Raw genomic sequence first — 22,673 nt, forward strand, 5'->3', positions numbered from 1 at the left:
CTTTTAATTAGCTTCAAGTAAAGTTATTTAATTGTACTTAAAAAAATATAATACGCATGACACAATCAATATCCTCACTACAAGTAGCTTTTTAAGAAGCTGATAATCATCTCTTTCGTGTTGGGATTCCTTTCCAAAATATTGTAACATTTCTCATGAACTGTGTAAGTCAGTGTAGTCATTTACAGCTCGGGAAAATATGAAGAGACCTCTGCACCTTTTTCTGTCCTTTCCAAAAAAGTTGAAAAGGAAAGGTCTCTTAATTTTAACCCTTCTGTTACTCACTCAAAACCTCCCTTTTCGACTTTTTTGGAAAGGAAAGAAAAAGGTGTAGTGGTCTCTTCATTTTTTCCGGTATAATTTGGACATAATGCTAATTTGACTTTCCATGGATTTAATTTTGGGCCATTTTCCCCCACTTTCACCCTGAACACACTCACTACAAATGTTGGACATAAAAAATATATGTATTATTCTTAACTTGGGAAAGGGTAGGATTTATTTTATTGTTCTCTGTGAGTATTACAATGAGTAGGCATTTAACCAAAGGAGAACCACTATAATTCTGAAACCTCTACCCAGGTTTTACTTCTACTAGAAACACAGAGACAACTGACAATCAAGGTTTATTAACTTTCTTCCAAAAACTTCCAAAAACATAAATCCAATTGGAAAAATTACAAGCTAAGCATTTTACATAAAGCTAAATAAAAAAGAACCATGTGCGAGAAGATAAAACGTATTTGTGAACAAGCAATACCAATATAAATGTATAAAAGTTAAATAAACAAATATAAAATGGTGTCAAATACAATTCCAGAAAAAATACTGAACAGTTGGGAAAAAAGGAAACAACAATATTTAGTTGTATTCTGGACTTCAATATTTCAGTATTCATTTCATGTATCACCACTATTGTAGAATAATCGTATGTATAATTAGCAATTTTGGTATAGCTATATTACAATGCAAATTCTTAATTAGATTCAACGTCATTTCTGTCACGTTCTAGTTACCAACAAATCCACAAAGTGACCACTAAACTGGCAGACACCTTGCCTTTCACCTCACGCACCCAAGTCTTTTCAAAACTACCTCAGACTTTCCCTTAGTAAAACCATTCATAAAACCTTTATTAAAAAAAATAAACAATCTTTAATTTCAGAAATTAAGTAAATTTACTGGATAGTGAGAGTAAGCTACCTTATAGTTTCCTTCATAAAAACATTACTGCTGTTACCACCTTTTGTTGAGACTTTTCTGTTTGGTCACTACTTCTTACTAACCGTAACATACAGTGTAACAAAAAAGTAGTTATGTGCTTAAAGATGCATGCTGGGATTTTTGGCCACTGTTTATAAGAGCGACACTTTCAAGCCAAAACATGTATCCGTAAAATTGACATTTATGTGCCGATATCTGCCCCATCACTTTTAACTTAAAATTGCTCTGCTGGGATATGACAGGGATTCTACACAGAAAAAGTCCCAGACTACATCTTTAATATCTTGGTTTTGTTTTCTCTTGATTTGATATTGTTTTTCTCCATTCCCTAGTTTAGTGTTGTCCAATTCCGGACGATTCAAGCTGTACAGAGTTGAAGATGTCCTCTGCACCTCTTGCCACGCTGCTCAGAATCTTAAGCCACTGCTCACCCACACGGATAGTATTTTCTAGAACATATGCACTGGGAGGAGCATACATACCCAGACCAAAATGCCAAAAGGAGTCGGGTGTGTGACAAGGCAAAGCAGCCCTGTCCAACAACTACCTGCTCAACTTTAGACTACATGTGCTGACTTACTTTGGTCAATGACTAAACATGGTTAGAATTTCATCAGTAAGACCAATATTTAAAACAATCCTTTTGAGGAACTTGTAGTCCTAGACATATGAAATATCAATGTTATGTATAAAGTTTGTTATCTGTTAGCAGTGTTGGAGATACTATGCTGTAGATTGTGTAAACATTGTACAGACATTTGGATTCAATAAAAATACACTATAAAAAATACTTTAGTGTAAATTTTGTAAAGATTGTAAATATAAAAATACTGTTAGCCTACTGAAAAAGATTGGGGTCTAGTATCAGAATTCATTTAGCACCAATCAGTTGACTGACACATTCAATGAAGTACACTTAAGATATTTGCTTATTTGAAAATGATATGGGTGACTTGTGTGGTACAATATTGTGATATGACAAGACCAATTCCCATGGGGTCACTGCAACTTATCAATTTTCAACAATATATAGAATTAAATATATTGCTTGTGGGTTAACAAAATGCTTATGAACCAAAAATAGGCTTTGTTCACCTTTCTGCACTGTTGGGGTTTATCTTTCTTTTGTCCTTATTGTTTTGTTTATCTTTGGCACATGGGGGGAGGCAGTGGGCACATGGGGGGAGGCAGTGGGCACATGGGGGGAGGCAGTGGGCACATGGGGGGAGGCAGTGGGTGGTGCGTTTTACATAGATCATTGGAAGTTGAACACTTCACAGCAGGAGATTGTATGTTGAAAATGTGAATGTTAAAGCAGTATTCTTTCATTTTTGTTGGGACCATAAGGAACCACAATAAGGAACTGAAAGTAAAAACAAACCTGCTAATTTAGTGCCACTAACAAATACAGAAATAATGGAAGTTACTACTGAGAGGGGATGTAAAGTTTTTCTAATGGGAATTGCTTATTCTGCCATGTGATAATTATCTCAGAATGGACAAAAATATGCATTAGGGTTGTGTCAAATACTAGCTTTCATGCCGATATGTGGACATACAGAAATTGAAGAGAGAATGGGAAGAAAACACAATGACAATTGACAATCACTCTCTCACACACATACATAGTCACAGACAAATGAACACACAAAAATATACACACTTTTTGTGAAATATTGTAAGAGCTGGTTGAAGCAGTGCTGCGAAATTCACCAAAGACATCTAGCATCGTGGTCACTTGGTTTCACCAGACGGAGGGGAGGATCCCAACAGAGGAGACTTCGGTGACACCTTGAGAGAGGAAAACAACACGGCCAATTACAACATCCTGCATTCACCAGAGTGTGTGTGGTTATTTTTTAATCATCCGAGTGTATGGACATTCTCCTAGACACCACTTACAGGGGAAGGTGGCTTGGCGAAGTTGAGGTGAGCGTAGAGAAGCACAGCGATGTCATTGTGACTGGCTTCCAGGGCTATGGAGAGGGCTGAACTGCCATCCTAGTGGACAGACAGATATTAATGAGTGGTCAACTGCCAGAGAGCGGCAAGACAAAGTAGGTCAGACTGAGGGGGAAGATGAAACAGAATGAGACAGGGTTGTGGCTGTGGCCTGGAGCTACGTCACGGAGACAGAGCACCATGCCGACTGCAAAGAGACGAAGACCCGAAATGACACAGTGTAGCCGTGGCAGACAGAGAAAGAAAAAAGAAAAACAGGTGAGATTCTAGGGGCTCGGGTGAATTCGCTGACTCACGTTATCAGCGAGGGTGGCATCACAGCCCGGCACAGAAAGCAGCTGGCGAACGATGTCGACGTGTCCGTGCTCGCAGGCGCACATGAGCGCCGTGGAGCCGTCGTCATCGCGGATGTTGACCTGCGCGCCACAGGTGAGCAGTGCCCGTACCATGTCCCCCCGTCCGTGACTCACCGCTAGCATCAGTGCTGTTTGGCCCGCCTGAGAACACGCGGAAGTTACCAGTCAGAGTATTACAAGTCCCAGGTGATGTGACCTCTTGACCTGACCTTGTCCTAAAAGCACCACGCTTTGCTCGACTGTTCATAGTCACAGGGACATTTCAGGAAACTATCTGGAAAATCGACCTTCCGCCCAATACATACATATACATACATACAGTATAATGATTGTCATGTAACAGTTCATTTATTTAATATTTGCGCCACACCGAATTAATTGTTTTTGATTCATAAAACATTCTCATTCTGAATCAAGTAAAAAATAAGAGATAAAATTAAGAGATTCAACAAAGTTTTGCAAGTAAACCATGTAGACATTTAAACACTGTTTGGCATTGTGGACATCCGTTTTAACTGCATTTCACAATTATCAAGAATCCAGATGAACAAATGACATGCAAAGACGTTATCTGACTAAAGGAGGCAGCTGAAAGGGCCATTTTGTCAGAGGCTTGGGAGGGGTGTCATTAGTTCTACTCTGCTTGGCCGTGTGCAGGGAGGTTTGCTGTCCAGCAGGGGGCATAGTGTACCTGGCTAGCTTTGGCATTGACGTCTCCTGTGCGCAGCAGCTGCAGGACAGTGTGAAGGTCATTGTCAGAATGGAAGGCAGCCAGAGCTGTCAGCATGATGGCTGTGTAGCCAGCCTTGTTCTGCTTGTCAGCGTTGCACAGGCCTGATAGAGAGAAAAAAAAGTGAGGGAGCAAGAAAGAAAGAAGGAAAAGAGAGAGAGAGAGAGAGAGAGAGAGAGAGAGAGGAGAGAGGAAAGGGGGAGAGAGACCTATTAGCAGTGATGCAGTACATGAAGGTTATACAACGAACTGTATCTATGGCTCTGTGTCAGACCACACTTCTGTGTTAGATAGACATTAACATGGTGCCCAACCACGTCCCGGGCAAACAAACCAAACCCTCACACTCCAGACTATAAAAGCAAACCACCTTTCTGTGTTTGCAGACACAGACCCTCCCGTCCCCTTACCAGTGTCCAGCAGAAGCTTGACCACAGGGAAGTTGGAGTGGGAGACGGTGTAGTGCAGAGCCGTGTTGCCGTTGCCGTCGGCCATGTTGACCACGAACTCCAGCAGCTGAGGGGAGACGGAGGAGAAGCTGTCCATGTAGGCCTTGACCACGGCCACGTCGGCCGCCTTGTGACAGGACACGCGCAGCCACTCCTGGAGCACCGCGGTGTAGGCCGTCCTCTAGGTGGGGGAAACACACACGCCGCTCTCAGAATAACAGGATGCACATATGAATGTGGGCCCAGTCGCTGTAACTTTAGACAACAGCGCTGGATTGTTTTTGGACTGATGCCGGTATCAGTGTTCCCTGAGCTAAGAAGGGGGAAATGTTTCATGCCAATATTCAGTACAATACATGTTTTTTCGCATGATCGTACAGGTCCAGCTCGAGTGGATAGTTAGTAGAAAGATACTCAGAGAACTAGCTTGGTAATGGCATGGTGCTGGCTATAGGTTGCACAACAGTTTGACATAAGAAGGACGGAGTGGGCACAATATAAAGGGCCGGCTCTGACGATTGTCAAGGGCTGATGAACCAGGAAAGGCCCGATCTGCCCGACCCATTTGTCCTTATAAAATTTAGCTTAGTGGGTTAACCCAGTATTGTAATATGCACAAGACCTGGGTTTGAATCCTGGTCTGCCGCATGAACACAATCATGTAGAAAGGCATTCCCAGCTGTTAAAAATGTGAGTCAGAGATTAAATATCAGAACGGTTTAGTGGGCAAAATAACGGCAGAAAAGAGGAGAACACCATACCGCCCCCTGCTGGCTGAAGGCATTTGGTTCACCCAGGGCTTTCTGCAGGGCATGGAGGGATTCCTTCAGGCTCTCACTCAACACTAGTCTGTCAGAGGTGAAAGAAAACACAGCAAATCCAAAGATGATGCACACATTATCAGAATGCTCATGAAATCATTACTGAAATAATGAAACTAGTGAAAATTGGGTTATACTGGCTACCTGGAGTCTTGATTGGCTGACGCAGTAGCACGTGGGGGTTTTTCAGGTGTCGTCGTCGAGGCAGATGATTGGATTATCCCTGGCTGGCAACTTTGCCCACTTGCTGGGGAAGGAGTGGGCCAATGCTCAGGAGCGAAGTCAGTAGTTTGTGATTGGATGGCATCTTTCTGAACGGTGATAGGAGTGGTATTTGATTGGGTAACATTCATCTTTCCATTAGGGTCGGTGACATCTGGTTGGCATCTGGGTGGCTTGGGGGGTGTGCAACTAGTAGCTACAGATTGGACAGTGCTATGCTCAGGTGGAGCGTGTTCAGTATTGCTAGTGTCACTTCTCTGAAGAATTTGGTACGGGACGGATGAATTGACAGTTCTCTCCTGAGTTACACAGTCATTGGCCGGGGTGAGGCTGGCACTCCCTGTGGTGGCAGGACAAGAGGCCGGCGGCTGAGAGGCACATTTCTGCACGCCAGTCTCCATGGCTGGGGATTGTTTGGCTGCCTGCGGTAGTCCTGTGTCTGTGACTCCTGATTGGTGGTTGCCTTGGACGGGGGCAGGTTGGCAGGCCGGGGGTTGGACACCGGTAGTGGGGGGCGGAGCCTCTGTGTCGGAGACTGCGGCTGCTTGCTGGTGCTGAGTTGCTGATGTAGCCTCTGCTGCTGTCGACGGAAGTTTCTCTGCGGCCTCATGGTATTCACTGGCATCGCTCTCCTCTGAACTCTCACTGCTACTGTCCTCTGAGGAGGTGGACTCATACCTGCAGGACAGTGTTGAACTCATCTGTTAATGTTCCGTTAATGCGGTCACACGTAAGACAGATGACAAACACCGTCAACAACTCACACACCCTCCATTGACTCCAATGAACTGGAGGTTCTTCTTGGTCGACGGAGAGCCAGGTTCTCCGCTGGCTTTGCGTTTCATAATGGACCTCAGGGCGGCCTGAGGAGATGCTGCTGCAGCTGGAGAGAACAGCCGTGTTACGTCACACCAGCGAGAGTCAGAGGGTTCACATGGCTGGTCAGGAGTGATGGTCTGCACTTACCTGGTTTGGATAGGTCTTCCTGAGACTGGACGCTCTCCATGGCAATGTGCTGGTGTGTCTCTCCTTCCTTCAGATGCATTAAAGCCATCTGATTACCAACTGTATCCATGGCGATGGCAGGATTAGTGACAGGCACAGAGGTGGACAACTCACTTCTCAAGACCTCTCGAACCTGCTTGGAGGAAATGGCGATGGGAAGCTCGACAGGTGCATCTGGAGGAATGGAGAGGAATAAATCATCTTAATACTAGACTCCAATTCATTTACACCTACATCCATCTTGTTTTACTGATTGGATGCATGTTCATATCAAATCCACAACAAATTGCTTCAATTAAACAAATAGTAACTTTAGGAAACCCACGGCAATGAATTGAACATTTCATGTCAGTGAATGCAGACCCACCCTCGGGGCCCGAGGCCTGTGGCTGTCCTACGTGGCGTCCCTCCAGGACTGGACCGCCTGGGGGTAGAGAGGGGGACCGGCACCCCTCTGCCCGGAGCAACGTGCCCACCCCCACCACAGTGGCCGGCTGTTCCAGTGTGTAAACTTGGATTCCCACAGTCCTCTGCTCCTGGCGATGGGGCGGCTGTGTAAAGCTGACCACCGTCTGCAGACTGCGTCCCTGCGGGTCCTGCCAGGTCAGACTGGTGGCCCTGACCGGGTGGTCGGCCTGGGGGGCCTGGGCCTGCTGCTGGACAGCCTGCAGCTCCTGCATCGTCCTCTTCAGCTGGCCCTCCAGCCGGCCCACCTGGCACTTCAGGGCCTCTGTCTCGCTCATCAGCCCCAGGTCCTGCTCCTTCACCCCGACTCCCACCTGCCGGCTGTCCCTCGCCTCCTCTGGCCCCACCCCGATGGTACGCACCTCCCTCCGCCCTGCCGGCCGTGCCCCGCCCACGATGACGGTATCCTCGATCTCACAGCCTGAGTCTGTCTGAAGCCGCGACCCCCCGGGGCTGGTTGGAGTGGTGGGGGACAGAGGGCCTGTTGAAGCCTTGGTCGGGGGTGCATCCCCAGGGCTGGTTGGAGTGGTGGGGGACAGAGGGCCTGCCGAAGCCTTGGTGGGGGGTGCACCCCCAGGGCGCACCTCCTCCTCTGGGATGTCGATGTAGAGCTCCCCCCTGGACCGGGCCGACCTCCCAAAGCCCATGGTATGTCCCAGAAACTTCTGGCTCTTGAGCTGGACACTGAGTTGTCTCTTCTCCTCCTGTAGCACAGATATCTTCACCTGGAGCACAGGGATGGTCTTAACCTGCTCCTCAAGTTCCCGGATCTTCCTGAGGGCCACCGCCATCTGCTCTCTGACATGCTGCAGGTGGGCCGGTGTGGGCGACACAGGCGTGGACAGGCCGGAGCTCACGGGGGTGAAGGAGCCCGTTCCTCCTCCATGGGTGCGATTGTAGCTGTGGGCGCTGCTCAGGGAGGTGGTGGATCCTGCCACGCTGTTGTGCATGCTGCCCAGCGTGCTGGAGAACCTCCTCGGGGCCCCCTCTTTCTCCTCCTCCAGCTTTCTCCGGGCATCCAGCAGGGTTTTCTCCACCCGGGCCGTGCTGAAGTTGGGCCTCTGGGAGTGGGAGCCGTGTGGGTGGTAGCCCGGGGCGCAGTAGGAGAAGGAGGAGTGCCGGCTGTCCTGGCTGGTGTTGGAGCAGAGGGACTCTGTGGAGGTCCACCAGGAGCCTGTGTACCCGTAGCCCCGTGGGAGAGACCCATAGCGCGAACGACGCTGGACGGGCACCCTCTTGATGGTGTTTCCCTTCTCAATGTCATTTACATACTTGAGGAAGTCCAGGTCCAGACGATAGCCATAGGGGGTCTCCACGGAGTAGGGCGCCTCCTGCTCCTTCCCATGAAGTGAGGGGGGACCGGATGGGGTAAGCTTCCCTGAGGGGAGGAGGAAAGAGTTTAAATAAGAGGAGGTCTAATCTCAGATATCAGAAAATGGCTTTATCTCTTGAGGCAACTAGGCATTAGGGTAGATTCTTTAATTGCAGCTGGGGTTCTGACGAAGTAGCAAGATCACTACGGATTTATGATCCCTAATGTCTAAATGTGCACGTTGTTTTGAGTGTCCTGGACTAAATCATGCCAGACAAAGAACCGTCGCTGAAATTGCTTTCCAGTTTAGGACTAGTCTCCGTATTTGTCCGGGAAACTGGGGCTACACGAGAAACAGATTCGACGCTCACAGGACAGCTGGGAGATGATTCCGATGATTCTGAACGTCACTCAAGACAGCGAGTAAAGTTAAGGCCATACCTCCTGGGAAGCCTGGGTCCATGTGCAGCACCTGAGCCATGATGTCCCACGTGCACCCACGATATCCCTGGGGGAGAGAATGACAGTTATACCAACCAATCAAGCACTCACACAACACACTCAGAGGAAGTGAGTGACATCCGAGGGGACAGCACAGACAGACCATCATATGGGGAAAGGCCAGTGATTGGAGCCCCACAGTGAAAACCTTTGACACTTAAAGGCTCTCTAATTTCCATGGTGGCGGGGCGGTGATAGCGGAATTTGTATCAGTTAACACAACTGCAAGTCTCTAACGACGGGTGTTAAAACAATGTTGTGTTTCTTGAACAGCCAAGGATGTGAAGTGCATTCTCAAAGCACCACGCAGAGAGAATGTTTGCTAAGTGCGTCGTCAGACTGTGTTGATACTAATAGCACGGCTGAATTGCCCATCTGTTAGTTTGGCCGGTGGCAGAATGAATCAGCGGCAGGCAGCTTCACGAGATCTCATCGGTGTGCATTTTTTAAAAGGGTGTTTTACAAACCTACTTGACACTTTTTAAGTATGACCTCTTTTATGTTGCGTGGACAACGGTTGACAAACAAATCATTAGTAAGGTAACAGGGTCCCTGAATGCCACTATTGTGCTAAAGAAGAAAAGGCCAACATATTGCCAGTGAATGAGTATGACATGGCATAATGAATCTACATGACAGGCCCTACTCTAATCAGCCAGACAGGATTAGAAACACGGCCATAACGGAGACAGAGGGGCCCTGTTTCCCTCCTTCAGATGTTTTATCTGAGGTTGACGGATCTTTTCATATTTTTTTATTGAGCGACAAAGTTCAGTAGCTGAACCCAGAAAAATTAAAAGGATCTTTAGGCCGATCAGTGTGCCAGGATGTTTTTCAGGAGCCAATAGACTGGGCTTAAAAATGGTGTCAGCCAGGCCTTAACATTAGAATGATTCCATAACACTGACCACTGGTCAGTTCCTAGAGAGTTGGCTCATTAGGCTACCACATATGGCTACAAATAATAAGGGGACATTGATTGTAGATAAGGCAGAAAACTATTTTGTATTTGTTCTTCTGAATTTACATGCATTCACTGACACAAAAATAAGCCCAGTGCAGTGTTGATGTAGTATTTATGGTAGCACCCTCCTTTTGGATTGCGGTAATATGGTCCCTGTTTATTTTCGGATACCCTATCTTTTAAAATCGTATCTAAAATAACTCACAAGAACAAAATGTTTACATTTAACATTTTTATGTTCCTTCCAGTGCTGTTTTCTGAACATACAGTACACTTTAAAAAAGTATTGACTGATAGTGAACGTGTTGTTGCTATCCAAAATGTTTCACTCATGAAATCAACTTTAGTTACTAGGGAGGACAACGAGACAACGAGACTTTAGGAGATACACAATGTCCGAGGCAGCCATTAAACAGGGACAGTTTTTCAAATGCAACTTTGGTGACAATGTCTTTTGGGAAAAAAATTTGAGATGTTTCCCAAAGCTCCTATGAAGTTACAAACAACAAACTTGATATTCTTTTGGGAACCCCACCCCTTATCTGGGACATTAAGATGGTCCCCTATCTCACATCCTGCTTATGTCTCTGAGAATGTGTGTGTGATACACAGTATGTAGCCTCAATCAATGTCACTTCTTTGCTTCTTGTTCCGCATGTGTTTTGTTCCTTTCTGCCTCGTACTTCGTATTGTGTTTGATTCAGGTCCTAATATTTGAGGAGGAGAAAAGTCAGAAGGGGAAAGTTTCCTGGCAGCTGGATGCAGAAGAGGTTGGAGAGACTGCCTGTTACACCCTTATTAGGAATCATTTGTGAACACTAACAGACCTTCTCGATTTAGGGTTTACAGACACTTGCCGTTTCTTTCTCTCCCACTCTTTTCCTTCTCCCTCCGTTTCCCCTCTCTCTCTCTCTCTGCTCCTTCCTTTTTTATCCTTTTCACTCGCCCACTCCTCGTCAGCTGATGATCAGGAGATCTCAGTTGACCACTGTCTCCCCCCATGCTCCTTTCATCTCTTCTCGCTCCACTTCACACAACACAGTATAGTTTGTATATTAGGTGGAGTTGGTCCGGTATTCACCGTGTTGAGGGCATTCAGATACAAGACCAAATAAACGCACAGCGGGCCTGACCCTGGGGAATCCGACACATCTTTCATGTTGTACTGAATTTCTTTCTGTTAGTCTAAAAATACGACTTTTGGTTGACAAGCATTTCTGTTTGGAAGTTCATATTTCTGACCAGGACATTCTTCTCACACTTTTTGCATTTTCTATCTGCTGGTGGGGCAAGCGGAGAGTGACATTTTACCAGCTATGACATCCTTCCCCCAGGGTCGCTGGTCATGTCCCTGTGTGTCCCTCTGTGTCCCTGTGTGTCCCTGTGTGTCCCTGGCCAGTACAGATTAACTTTCTAGGTCATTTATAAGGGATGTACTGCTTCAGCTTTACGTCTGTAGCATCACCAGCTCAATCTGTAAAACCAACAGAAAAAGTTTGGACCTGAATTGATATTAGTTACCGAGCGGTTTTATGTACAGATTCATCAGCATGGATTACTTTCCTCTCTCTCCCTGGCTCATCCCCTCTCTTGTCCTCTCCTTTCTTCTAATCTCATGACCCTCGTCAGTGCCTGTTTATGCTCTTGCTGTTTAAGGAAAAGTAGGGCACTTGGAAACACTGACTAAATTGACTTGGTATTTTTTGAGCCTGAATCTCTCTGTATAGCTCTCGCTTTCATCTTTCTCACACTGCCATGGCTACAGAGACACACGCATACACACACACACACACACACACACACACACACACACACATACACACACATACACACACACACACGGAAGAATGTAAACAATTATATCAAGATCAAAGAAATGTTGGTGAGCTCAAATGTGACTTGACGGTAAGACATGTAGCTTCAGAATGAAAATATAGATCCGACAGTGTTGTAAATGCACTATCAACATGTTGAGGAGTATCTCCAAAATATGACATGTGAGCCTGTCACGGCTGTTGTGTGCGTGAGAAAGGCCAGGACGGCGCTGTCTCTGTGTGTCCCTGTAAGTCCAGGAGGCTAGAGAACCAGACATGGGGACAGTTGATGAGATATAATTAGAGTTCAACTCAGCAACGCAGCGTGACCAACACTGAAGCCCAATGGCAATGTCTACTACTTATTACACGCTCCTCTTGACTTTCTCCTTCGCACCCAAACTCACTGTTCTTGCTTAATATCCCTCCTCTTCTTTCCTTATTCACATCATGTGAACACACTGTAATGTTTTTTTCTCCCGCTGTCGGTCCTCCAGTTCCTCCCCTCCCCCAACCCTTCGGCCTCTGCCTCTTCAACAGTGCCTCATTGGGTGTGTGTGTCGGTGTGTGTGTGTGTGTGTGCACATGCATGCCCACCCATTAGTGTGTGTCTGCCATGTTGATGAGGGCTCTTCACCCCTCTCCGGGCTGGTAAACACTGTTCCATTGAGATGACAGTGAACAGAGCCAGTGTAACCTTCACTCCTCCCCAGCAGCTCCAGCATAGCCAGCCCACCACCCTTCAGACCTTCGCCTCCTCCAGCCATTCTCTACCCTTCTCCAGAAGGAATGCGTTGCCCCAGACTGATGCCCCCATCCACCTCCCCTCCTCCCCACATTCCAGGCCAGCGGAAGTTAACACGAGCGCCCCCCCAACCCCCTCCTCCAACCAGATTAGGGACGAGGGTGAGAATCAGATGGACCCAGAGACTCTGGACGTGGGGTTGGATGTCCGTGTGGCTCGGTGGATGTAATGAATTTGCTCCTTCAGTATGTGCTAGTGTGCAGCTGGTTCCTCAACATAAATGTGTACCGTCGAATTATTTCTAATCAGAGGTGGTTAAGTAATGAAGTGTGGTGGAAAGGGAGAACAGTCGCACGTTCACTCTCCAAGTGTGTCCAACCCATTGTCTTACTCAGTGACTCACCTAAGTCCTATTGCCACAACAAGGGATTAAACTGTGCTGAGAGTAAAGTAAGAAATAGCTTGCTTCTTGCTACCTAAAGCAGATCTTTGTGGAGTTTTCCAACTCCGTCTTAAATAGCAGCCTTTTGTGTGATTGTTATTCCGCACAAGGCTGGGAACAGGAATGGTTTATGAATTAGGAAAGAGGGATTTATTTTCCGCTTCATACCAGCTGCTCAAAATGCTGCGGGGATGGTCTCTCCTCCCCAGTCTCCTGCTCAGGCTCCTCTCCTCTTCTATCCCCTCTTTGTCACGGTCAGCACCTGAGCAGAACAAACATGGAAACAGCCGGGAGATATTAACATTCGTAATAGCAATAGGCAACAACCATTTCCCCAATACTAACGAAGACACACAGATGAAATAACAGGGATATACTGGAGGCATCTGATAACTGAGGAATCAGACATCAACTCCCTAAACTCCCAGGACAACTCAAACAGGGTCCATACCAGCCTCCTAAAAGTCTACAAACAGCCCTATCTGTGGTAAACTGGGATTACATCATATTTAGTCAAGTTAATGAAGGCTGGTTAGTGTAACACTAAACCAGCCACGCCGGCTTGGTAAAACCAGCCCCAGAAACACATTCCACATGTCATAGTGACAGCCCCGAACTTGAAAAACACCAGTTTCGTCTCCCTATAACATGCCGATAAAACTCACCTCCCTGCTGAGCCAGAAACCTGCAGATGCACCTCAGTTCAGGAACAGATCTAAATACGGCCAGAAACCATCTAAACGTCAAGCACGACGGCACACTTCTGTGTGGCTAATCAGTCTAAGGCCAGCTGGGAACCTCCCTGCCATCTAGCTATGTTTTCTGTTTTCAGGCACTTTGTAACTAACACTCCCATGGCTTGACAGGAACACCCAAATAACTTGCCAAGGCATCTCAGGGAGTTTGGATAATTACGGGTGATTTGGAAGAAATTGAGTTACATTCTCTGAATGTGATTTCAGATGAATCTAGTGTCCACTTCCAGAAATCAGCCGCGTGATAAAGGAGGCTCTTTTTCACCTACGTCAGCATTCAGTGAAGATGAAGATTTTCCTGGGGCCTAGCTAATACATCTGTTTCGTGGACAAATGACAAAGGCGATTTCCATTTACAGAATGTGACATTACGAACTTTTATCTTGCTCAGTACATTGTTTTATACTTTTCTCATGCCAATAGGACCAAGAGAGGGAAAGAAACAGAGCCTTATAGAGGAACGACAACCAAATCACAAAGAGCCATTCATTCAGTCCTAGTTCCACAGCTGGTTCTAATATAGAGCCAGGAGAGAGAGAGAGAGGGAGAGAATGAGAGATAGGGAGAAAGTCCCAGAAAATAGAGATGAGGCCTTAAAACAAACATAACTTTGTCCGAGGTGCTGTTGTAGGCCCGGTCAGTATCAGAGTTGACAGCCAAGCAGAGTGGCCATTTGATAAGTGATATTTCTGAGAGGTGTGTGTATATGTGACATGTCTGAGTTACCTACCCTTATCAGTCGTCAGATAAAAATCGTATTCAATCAGGCTACAAAGCTAACAATCAATACATAAAATGTAACTAAAAGACAGTATTCCAATGTTTACGGCCCCTGTCATTAGGTAGGCAATGTTAGCGTTTGTGTCCATTTCTTTTTAATGAAACAGACAAACAGTTCGGACAAGATGGGTTAGCCTCTGACGTCGGCTACGACTACACTTTCCCCACACAGCTGTAAACACACACATACGTACAAACACACACACAGCTGTAAACACACCCACACGTACGTACAAACACACACACAGCTGAATCTTTTTCAGTCCATTGTTTCAGGTACTCTCTGCAACAAAGTAAACTGCAGAGTATAGTAAAGTCTGTAATTATGTTCCATCTAAACAGGCTGGGAAAGTATGTTGACGAATCTCAAACCATTCTCATAACCATGAAACAAGTAACCTTTCAACAGCAACAGTGAGATGATGACATACTTACAGTACACTCCCTAAAAAGATGAAATCACCTCCCAGCAGAACCTCAGCACTAGAGGCCTGGCTATAATAGCTAACCCCTTAACACGTTCTGTTGATTATAAAGAATCTATGGAACTGGGGTTGCAGTCTGGGGTCTGATCAAGAAAGAGTTAAAGAACAGGGAGTTCCATGTCAGTGTCCCAGGGGACCCAGAAACAACCCAGACACTTCCTCCAAGGAAAAGAAAGGAGAGGGAGAACGAGACAGGGAGAGAAAGAAAGAAAGAAAGAAAGAAAGGAGGAAAAGGGAGAAGTGAAGTGGAGGTACCGTACGTGAGGGGAAAGTGGGAGACAACAGAAGATGTAAGCAGAAAACAATCAGGGCGAGACTGGAGTGGGGAAGAGAAAGAAAAGACAGGCAGAGGAGAGGCTCTTTCATATGGAAACTTCTAGAATAGAAACACCATGACTGTTGTGAGATTGAAAATCCACCCGTATGAATCACTGAAACACCCAGCGGTCACACCATCACATGCATCCCGCTACTCTTGCCAAAGCAGGGCAGAGATCACAGCCTTTAGCCATACAGTTCATGACCGAGGGGGAATTTCATTTCAAAAGAACTTCACTCCTTCTCAAAACTGGTCCATGCCACAACATAACAATCCAAATGGAAACACTCCACACTAGTATGTGTGTATAATACAGTCCGGCATAGTACAGGATAGAAACAGGCTCACGATAGAGAGATGCAATAGAAAGAGGCTTTACTTCTAAGTGGCTGAATTAAGCTGAATGTTATTTTGTCAGCGAATCTACTTATGATTAAGCGCAGTCCATTATGTTTAATGCTGTGTGATAACAACCATAACAGTACGGGGAAAATAAGTCAGCATTATTGAAACCTCTTAACAACAGGTCCAGTGGGCATATTGCATCATTCGCAGGAATAGAAACGGTCATCTGTCTTTCTGCTTCTGCATCTGTTGGGGACTGCTGTATGTGGCCCTAAATCTCATTCTAACAGATGGCTTAATTTAGCCAGCCTCATGAATTAATAATTGACCTAATGAAATACAACATTATTTTCAGCAACATGGCGAGCGGCAAAGATTGTACCCATTTATCATCATGTAGTGTGGTGACTTTAAAAGTAAATCACTCTTTTTGGAAATGTTGTACACACTGTTAGCATGGAAAACTAAACTTTCACATGTCCATACGGAGGGCAGATGCTCATAGGACCGTGAATGAGATCCGAATGACTAATAGTGGGTATGAACAGGGAACAGTGAAGTCATCCACCCGACACCACAGCCAATCTCCAAGATGTGTAGCCTATGCCCTATTGCTCCAGGAAATGGGAGAACTGTTTTTTACATTAAGGAGTGCTGATACGGCGAAAAAGACGGCACACTGCAGAGACGGTCTGGCCGACGCGGGCCAGGGAGGCCAAGCAAAGACTAGAAGTAGGCTCCGGCTGAGACCAGGGCGGGGCCTCACTGCTTGGATTGGCCTCGGCCCCGCCGGCCTGCTCGCATTACAGCTGGAACAGGAGCAGGATAAACATCAGCGTCCCATCTGCCATTGGTCACTGTGCCGGCCCCGCCCCCCAACAGGAAACTGACATGCCACGGGTGGGGCACAGGGACAGGCGTTGCCATGGAAACATTAAAAAGGTAGACGTCATGACGGAGCGTGAGAGAGGACGGAAAGGAGAGAGGTATAAGACTGGCCACAGATCGGAAAATGAGAAAAGGAAGACACATTAACAAATGTGCATTTGTGGGTGTCTGGGCAATCACATGTAAGCGCCGGCGCATGCACATTTAAGGACACCACACGCATGTGCGCACACACACCAGACACACACACAAACACACACACACACCCAAACCACACCGCTTTATAGCTTTGGATCCTATTTAATTCCACCACCCCTTGTATCTCCCCTCCCTAATATTATTATGTCCAGTTCTATTTACAGCCCTATCTCATAACACAACTATTCCTGATGGATTCAGGAGAGTTGAAACTCATCACAAGTGCTCCTCTTAAGCATCCACGCTAAGCAATTCTGCTTTTGTCCTCACGGTGTTCTTCCTTCCAACCAATATATGGGTCATCGTGTGAGGGTACACTCATTGGATAACCTCAGTTAGCTTTGCACGTGCCCGAGCCACTTGATGCTAGAGTGCGATGAGACCAGGAAATCCTTCCTGGCAATGTCTCTCCTCTTTTGGGCAATCCTGATGAATTTGCATCACCCATGGGGTTGCCAGCCATTAAATAGATAGAAGCACAGTCAAGGCTCAAACCTAGATTGTAGTAGGAAGCTTGGTGCTATAAAAGACCTAGAGAGCTGCGCCACTTTGGAGGACTTATACCACTGCATGTTTTATTTTGAAACTTTTGTGAGTTAAATATGAACTGTTAAGTTGGGGTAGTTGTTTTTGCGATAAAAAAAAAACATCCTAATAAAACCCAAATCAATTTAAAAGAGATTTATGGGAAGGAGAGGCAGAGAGACAGAGAGAGAGCGAGAGAGAGAGACAGAGAGTGAGTGTGAGACAGAAAGCGAAAGGAAGAGATTTGCAATGCAGAGCTGGAGGCAAAGAGATTAAGATTGCTGGAGCCCAGAGAGGCGGTGTTCTGGAATGATTTGGGGAAGTGGTGAATTTCTGGTCAGGAGGAGACAAAGACCAGACAGGAGAGGTTAGTCCAGCCAGGCAGGGAAGAACTGGTGGGACACACAGCAGTGTTGGGGTTAAACCTCAGGTCAGACGGGTGGTGTCACTTTGTAGCACAGTGGGGAGGAAGGAAGTAACTTAGTGTTCAAGCACTGAAGCAATGTTCAAGTTTTAGTGATTCCTTAACCAGGACCCTCATTGATTGTTTCCTGAATGACTCAGAGAGAAGTCAAACTTCAGCCCAATCCTAACACATTAATATATACAAGCAATGAGGTACGCAAACACACAAAACAGCCAAACACTGGGAGGTTAGTCCATGTCAGAGAGCAAAATGTCTCAAAAGATTAATGTATTAACGAACGTCCAGTCCAGGAAATAATTATAATAATTATATCATGCTTTCGTAGAACTCTACACACATCACCAAGGCATATGTTCCGTGCCAACATTAAACATTACATGACTGCTCTCTTCTGCATGTAGTTGTGGATTAATAAGTAGGGGTATTAACCCTGGGGTCCCAAAGACAAATCCCCGTTCTGGCCTCATTCTAACATCGAAGCAATGTAATCATCCCCTGCTGAAGCAAGAATAAAGCTGCACCTCTCTATTGCAATGACTGAACAGCAAAATCCTAAACCAGGCAAAGCCTACTATAACTTTGGGAGCAGTAGAGAAATGCTACCTATTCAAAGAGCTGGTATTCCAAACGTCCAGATCACTGGAGTAGTTACTGTCACCAGTTCAACACATCGCAGCGCAGTCTTCACATTTATATGCCTTAAAAATGTCAGCCACATGATCGCTCCATTCAAATGATCCAACTCCTATAAAAACATAATGGTCTTAAAAAGTGATCTCACCTGGTCTAAGCAGAAGATCACTAGAATCAGATATTCCTCTTATTTTGTCTCCTAATCCCATGATATGCGTGCAAGGTTGGATTATTTCTAATGGAAGGGGATTTCAGAATGATCATGTGCCAGTTGTTCCCCTTTGAAATTTCCAGACACATTGACGAAATCTACTTCAGATTTTGAAAATGAAAGAAACTTGTAAAATGACAGGACTAAGAAATAATGTGATTTAGTGCATGTCTTCCCACCTCAGAGTTATTTGAAGGAAGCACCTTTGACAGCCACCACATATTATTACATAATATTCTAACAACTGTAGGGAGAAATATATACGTTTAGTTTTCCAAAATGGCTATAGCTCAGGACATTTGGTAGAGAATCATTTATGGACAGCAATGTTGAAACCTTATTTTCTAAGCAGGTTTAAGTAAGACGGGAAACGTCAGCACCTCTCTGAGGTCTCTTAAAATGGATGCAACTGTCCCACAGAAAAACTAAACAGAATCCATGGTTAGATTTTCATAAGAACAAGGCAGTTTTTCCTCCATGTTTTTCCATTGGCTTTGTTCCTTTTTTAACTTATTCAGTTGCTGACAAAGTCGTCTGTCCCTGACAGGAACAAGCATATGCATACCATGATGCTGCCACCCCAATACCTACAGATACAAACAGGTCAACCATTTCACATCCATTCCACTTTACCGGCTATAAGACAAAGTGGATGAGAAGAAAATATTTTTTCAAAAACACAAAATCATTCCTTCTGTTTGCATCAAGGCCATTTAGAAACACTGCAAGCAAACAGAGCAAAGACCACCATTTAGGTCTAAAGGTTTAGGTTGACTCAGTACAACAGAGCAAAACCTGTGGTATGTTCCAGTATGGGGGCAGCAGCATCACATTAAGAGTATATTTGTCATCAGCTGGGACTTTTTGAAGTTTGTAAGGATCAAAATAATTAAGCAAGGAGCAATGTCTAGATGTAAAGTTAAAGGAAACAAGCCTCAGTATTCTGAAAACCTGTCCCTAAGAAAGTTCAATTTTTCAGTGAGATAAATACAGAAATGTTTATGACAATGACCCACCAGAATGGCTTTTCAAGGATTGGAGGATGTTTATGAGTGGTCAAGTCTCAGACCTGACTCCCTTTTACTTGAACATTTTGACAAAACCAACAGACACAAAGTATGTTTCACTCTGACATTGTTAAAATGTTAATTAGAAGGATTCACTGCTGTATGAAAATGGGTGTGAAAAAATACAATGTTTTGTTTGTTTAGAAAATCTTCTATAAAACTTTAATTTAACGGCAGCAACATGTGTATTCTGAACAAGGGGTGTTTCTGCATCCACTGTAACTAATTCCAAGGGGTGTGTCACATCCACCGTACCAAATTTGACGGGATGTGTCACATCCACCGTACCTGATTCAAAGTGAAAGGCAACTCAAAATGAATTGCTCATGTGCGTAACCATGGTTTTAACTGACCAGAGGGGCGGTCTGCAAGGGGACAGTCGTGTCTCGCTGTGACATACAACATTTTAATAAATCCAGACAACCACAGACCACTTCATGCAGGTTCAAGACATAATTCTATTAGTCCTGCTAAACTATTTAAATGCCCAGCGTGTGGTCCACCGCTACAAATGGCCTTTACAACCTCACATTCCTACATTTGGAATTTCACTAGAGCACCCCTCGTTCCAAATGTTCGAGCCCTAATCGGGAATGTGGTCTTCCGGGTCCGTGAGACAGCGGGTTATGCATTCCATGCCCGCTGCGGCTGGCAGGGCACTGGATTAACTCCAACTGGGAACGCATACTCGTGATATTGTTTACATTGAGGACTCCAGGCTGCGATCAGATGGTTGATCAAAGTAGCCAATCTACACAATATGCCTATATTCAGACTGCTACCTTTTCGCAGAAAGGACTTGGTTTTGTCTTCTGCAAAGCTGAATTGTTGATTTATGACCAATAGATCAACCGGGAAGCCATTAGTAGAATAAACCCACAGGCGTTAAATGTTCTTGTAGGGACCACTTCAGGAGAGGAACAACCTATACAATGAATTAAACGTGTTGCATCTGTCCCATATCTCTATTCAGAAAGCATCCGTTCGATCAACTTATCACTCCGACCATCAAGTCACGGACGGGCGGTTCGAACAGACCAAACTTGAGGGCAGCGCGGCAATGAAAAACTGATGAACATCTGGAAGTAATGAAAAGTGGAGGAATTGACGGGCCCACCCTCTCCCTGGAGTCACAGCAATCACGGGGTTTTCTTTTATTGAATGGATAATCTTTAAAGTCTTCAGGAATTCAACTTCAAATAACCTCTGATTAAAGAAACGTACCTAGACAAAAAAAATAACTTTCCAAATTCCAAATTCAGTAGCTTACTAAGTGTACAGAAAGCTACTGAAGGTACGGTTCCAAAATTGCCCCGACATTTTAATAGAAATAGAACATTACATCAGTGAAAAGGTGAGATCACTATCTCATCCGTCAGAAAGTATAGCTTTAATAATCTATTACCACAAAACGTGTGCATTTTGTCGAGGGCTAATAACTGTCTAGAGGTTTCTTTACTTTTGGATAACACGCGCTACTAGGTTACCCAATGTATTGTGTGCGCTCCCTCGCGGAGCGCATTACCGCCAATGATGTACAGCCAAATACAACATAAGACAAAACTAATCAGTTGTTAATGCCTAAAGAAAATCCAGGGAAAAATGCACGCTAATTCAAACAAACCTTATGGTACTAAATTGGTGGAGAATGTACAAAAGAGACCCGTTACTTCGAAAAGTAAGACGTAATTGCGGAATGGATAGAACAAAAGAAATCCCATTCTAGGCACCATTTTGGACTTGTTAATTGAGCAACTGTTGACAAACAGAACGTGGTGCCTCAATTAAATGAAATAATAATTAATAAATATAGGCTCTTGTCCTTACCTACGCTTAGAAATTCGTTTAGCCGTCTTGGGCCAGGCGCGCTCATTGACAGGGAGACAAAAACACCGCAACCAAACCGTCCAGAACACCCTCCCTCCGCTCTTAAAGGGCCATGCACGTTTTCTGACGAGAGTAGCAAGCACCACTCCGCTCAAATATCTGTGCTTGGCACATTCATTGGTATATTTTTTAATATCAGCGGTGGAAAGAGGGAGAAATCAGCTACTAGTTTGTGACTAATGTAGCTCTACATAAAGGAGTATGAGCACTGCTCTACCTTTCAATCCCCATTTATATAGGTGATCGTAGGCTCTCTAGGAATTGTTTCTCGTCGTATGACGTCACACTTCAGAATCTAAGCGTTTGACTCGCTTGAAGGACGTAATATTTAATATTTTGAAGACAATAGACACACCACCATTGTACCACTGATTAATGTGCAAACGGGGCACTTATTGAAGTGGTAGGCTATACTATTGTGCTACAAATCAGTAGCGTAATCGAAAACGTCAATTCGAGGCGGTTTGCGCTGGCAGAAAAAACATCATGAAAAAAAACTATGCAGTAAACGAATTGCACGTGAACAATAACAGAAAGGGGCGCGTAGCCTACTGCTGATCGAGGTTACATCTCGATCAGTAGGTTAGATCTGATCTGGTCTTGCGCAGTGACTGAGCAGTGAGCTAATTAGGCTAGTTGCCTGCAAAGAGAGCCAGGTAACCCCATTCAGTTGAGCCCGGACAAACCATCCATAGCCCACTGATAATTCACTCGATATGGAAATATACATTTATTTGTCTTGTACCAAGGTTTATTTTAAAGCCATAATATTCCAAATGCATCTGATTTAGACATCTACATATACCAAATACCTATCAGTAAATAAGGGTGTTTTAATGTCTAGTTACTGGAAGTATTCGGACCGGTGTTCCCAGGGTAGTGAAACCAGAATCATTTACCCTTCCAAGGTCAGCATACACAGACCCACATTCATCAGTACTGATAACAGCTAAACTCTTTTTCACATTGAAAACAGACATCTGTTAAGATTGCAAGAAAAGTTTAATACAAAGCATTAAAAAAAAAACAAACACAGTAAGTGAATAAATAAAAAAAAATTGGTGTCATTTTCCAGATTGATACAAATGCAGTTTTTGGACAAGCCTTTAGAAAGTACAGTAAGCAGAGGAAATACAGTAAA

The 22,673-nt window shown here is 44.9% G+C and overlaps 1 protein-coding gene across 3 annotated transcripts; it reads right to left on the minus strand.

Moving 5' to 3' along the window:
* Window positions 1-481: 481 nt before the first annotated feature.
* On the minus strand, window positions 482-21,584 carry kank2 (KN motif and ankyrin repeat domains 2). Of its 3 annotated transcripts, none has more exons than XM_010900041.4 (13): window positions 21,473-21,584; window positions 13,181-13,274; window positions 8,988-9,054; window positions 7,137-8,612; window positions 6,731-6,943; window positions 6,533-6,647; window positions 5,687-6,442; window positions 5,483-5,570; window positions 4,683-4,902; window positions 4,234-4,376; window positions 3,483-3,683; window positions 3,127-3,225; window positions 482-3,015 (listed from the first exon to the last, which is right to left on the minus strand). In XM_010900041.4, the coding sequence occupies exons 3-13, from the start codon at window positions 9,025-9,027 to the stop codon at window positions 2,959-2,961; spliced, it is 3,408 nt and encodes a 1,135-aa protein (XP_010898343.2). In that variant the 5' UTR covers window positions 9,028-9,054; window positions 13,181-13,274; window positions 21,473-21,584; the 3' UTR covers window positions 482-2,958. The 3 variants fall into 3 exon arrangements, with proteins under 3 accessions (XP_010898343.2, XP_010898344.2, XP_010898345.2); XM_010900042.5 differs by having other exon boundaries at window positions 21,477-21,570; XM_010900043.4 differs by lacking the exon at window positions 21,473-21,584 and adding an exon at window positions 13,678-13,761.
* Between the last annotated feature and the right edge of the window lie 1,089 nt (window positions 21,585-22,673).

This window comes from Esox lucius, chromosome 11 (assembly GCF_011004845.1).
Source record: "Esox lucius isolate fEsoLuc1 chromosome 11, fEsoLuc1.pri, whole genome shotgun sequence".
NCBI lineage: Eukaryota > Metazoa > Chordata > Actinopteri > Esociformes > Esocidae > Esox > Esox lucius.

Bases quoted from the DNA above. Each gene is read 5' to 3' on its own strand.
- kank2 (XM_010900041.4), bottom strand. From the start codon at position 9,027: ATGGCTCAGGTGCTGCACATGGACCCAGGCTTCCCAGGAG. The intron at 6,443-6,532 runs GTGTGTGAGTTG...ACTGTCCTGCAG, and splicing joins TTCATTGGAGTCAATGGAGG to GTATGAGTCCACCTCCTCAG. The intron at 3,684-4,233 runs GTACACTATGCC...GCGTGTTCTCAG, and splicing joins TCAATGCCAAAGCTAGCCAG to GCGGGCCAAACAGCACTGAT.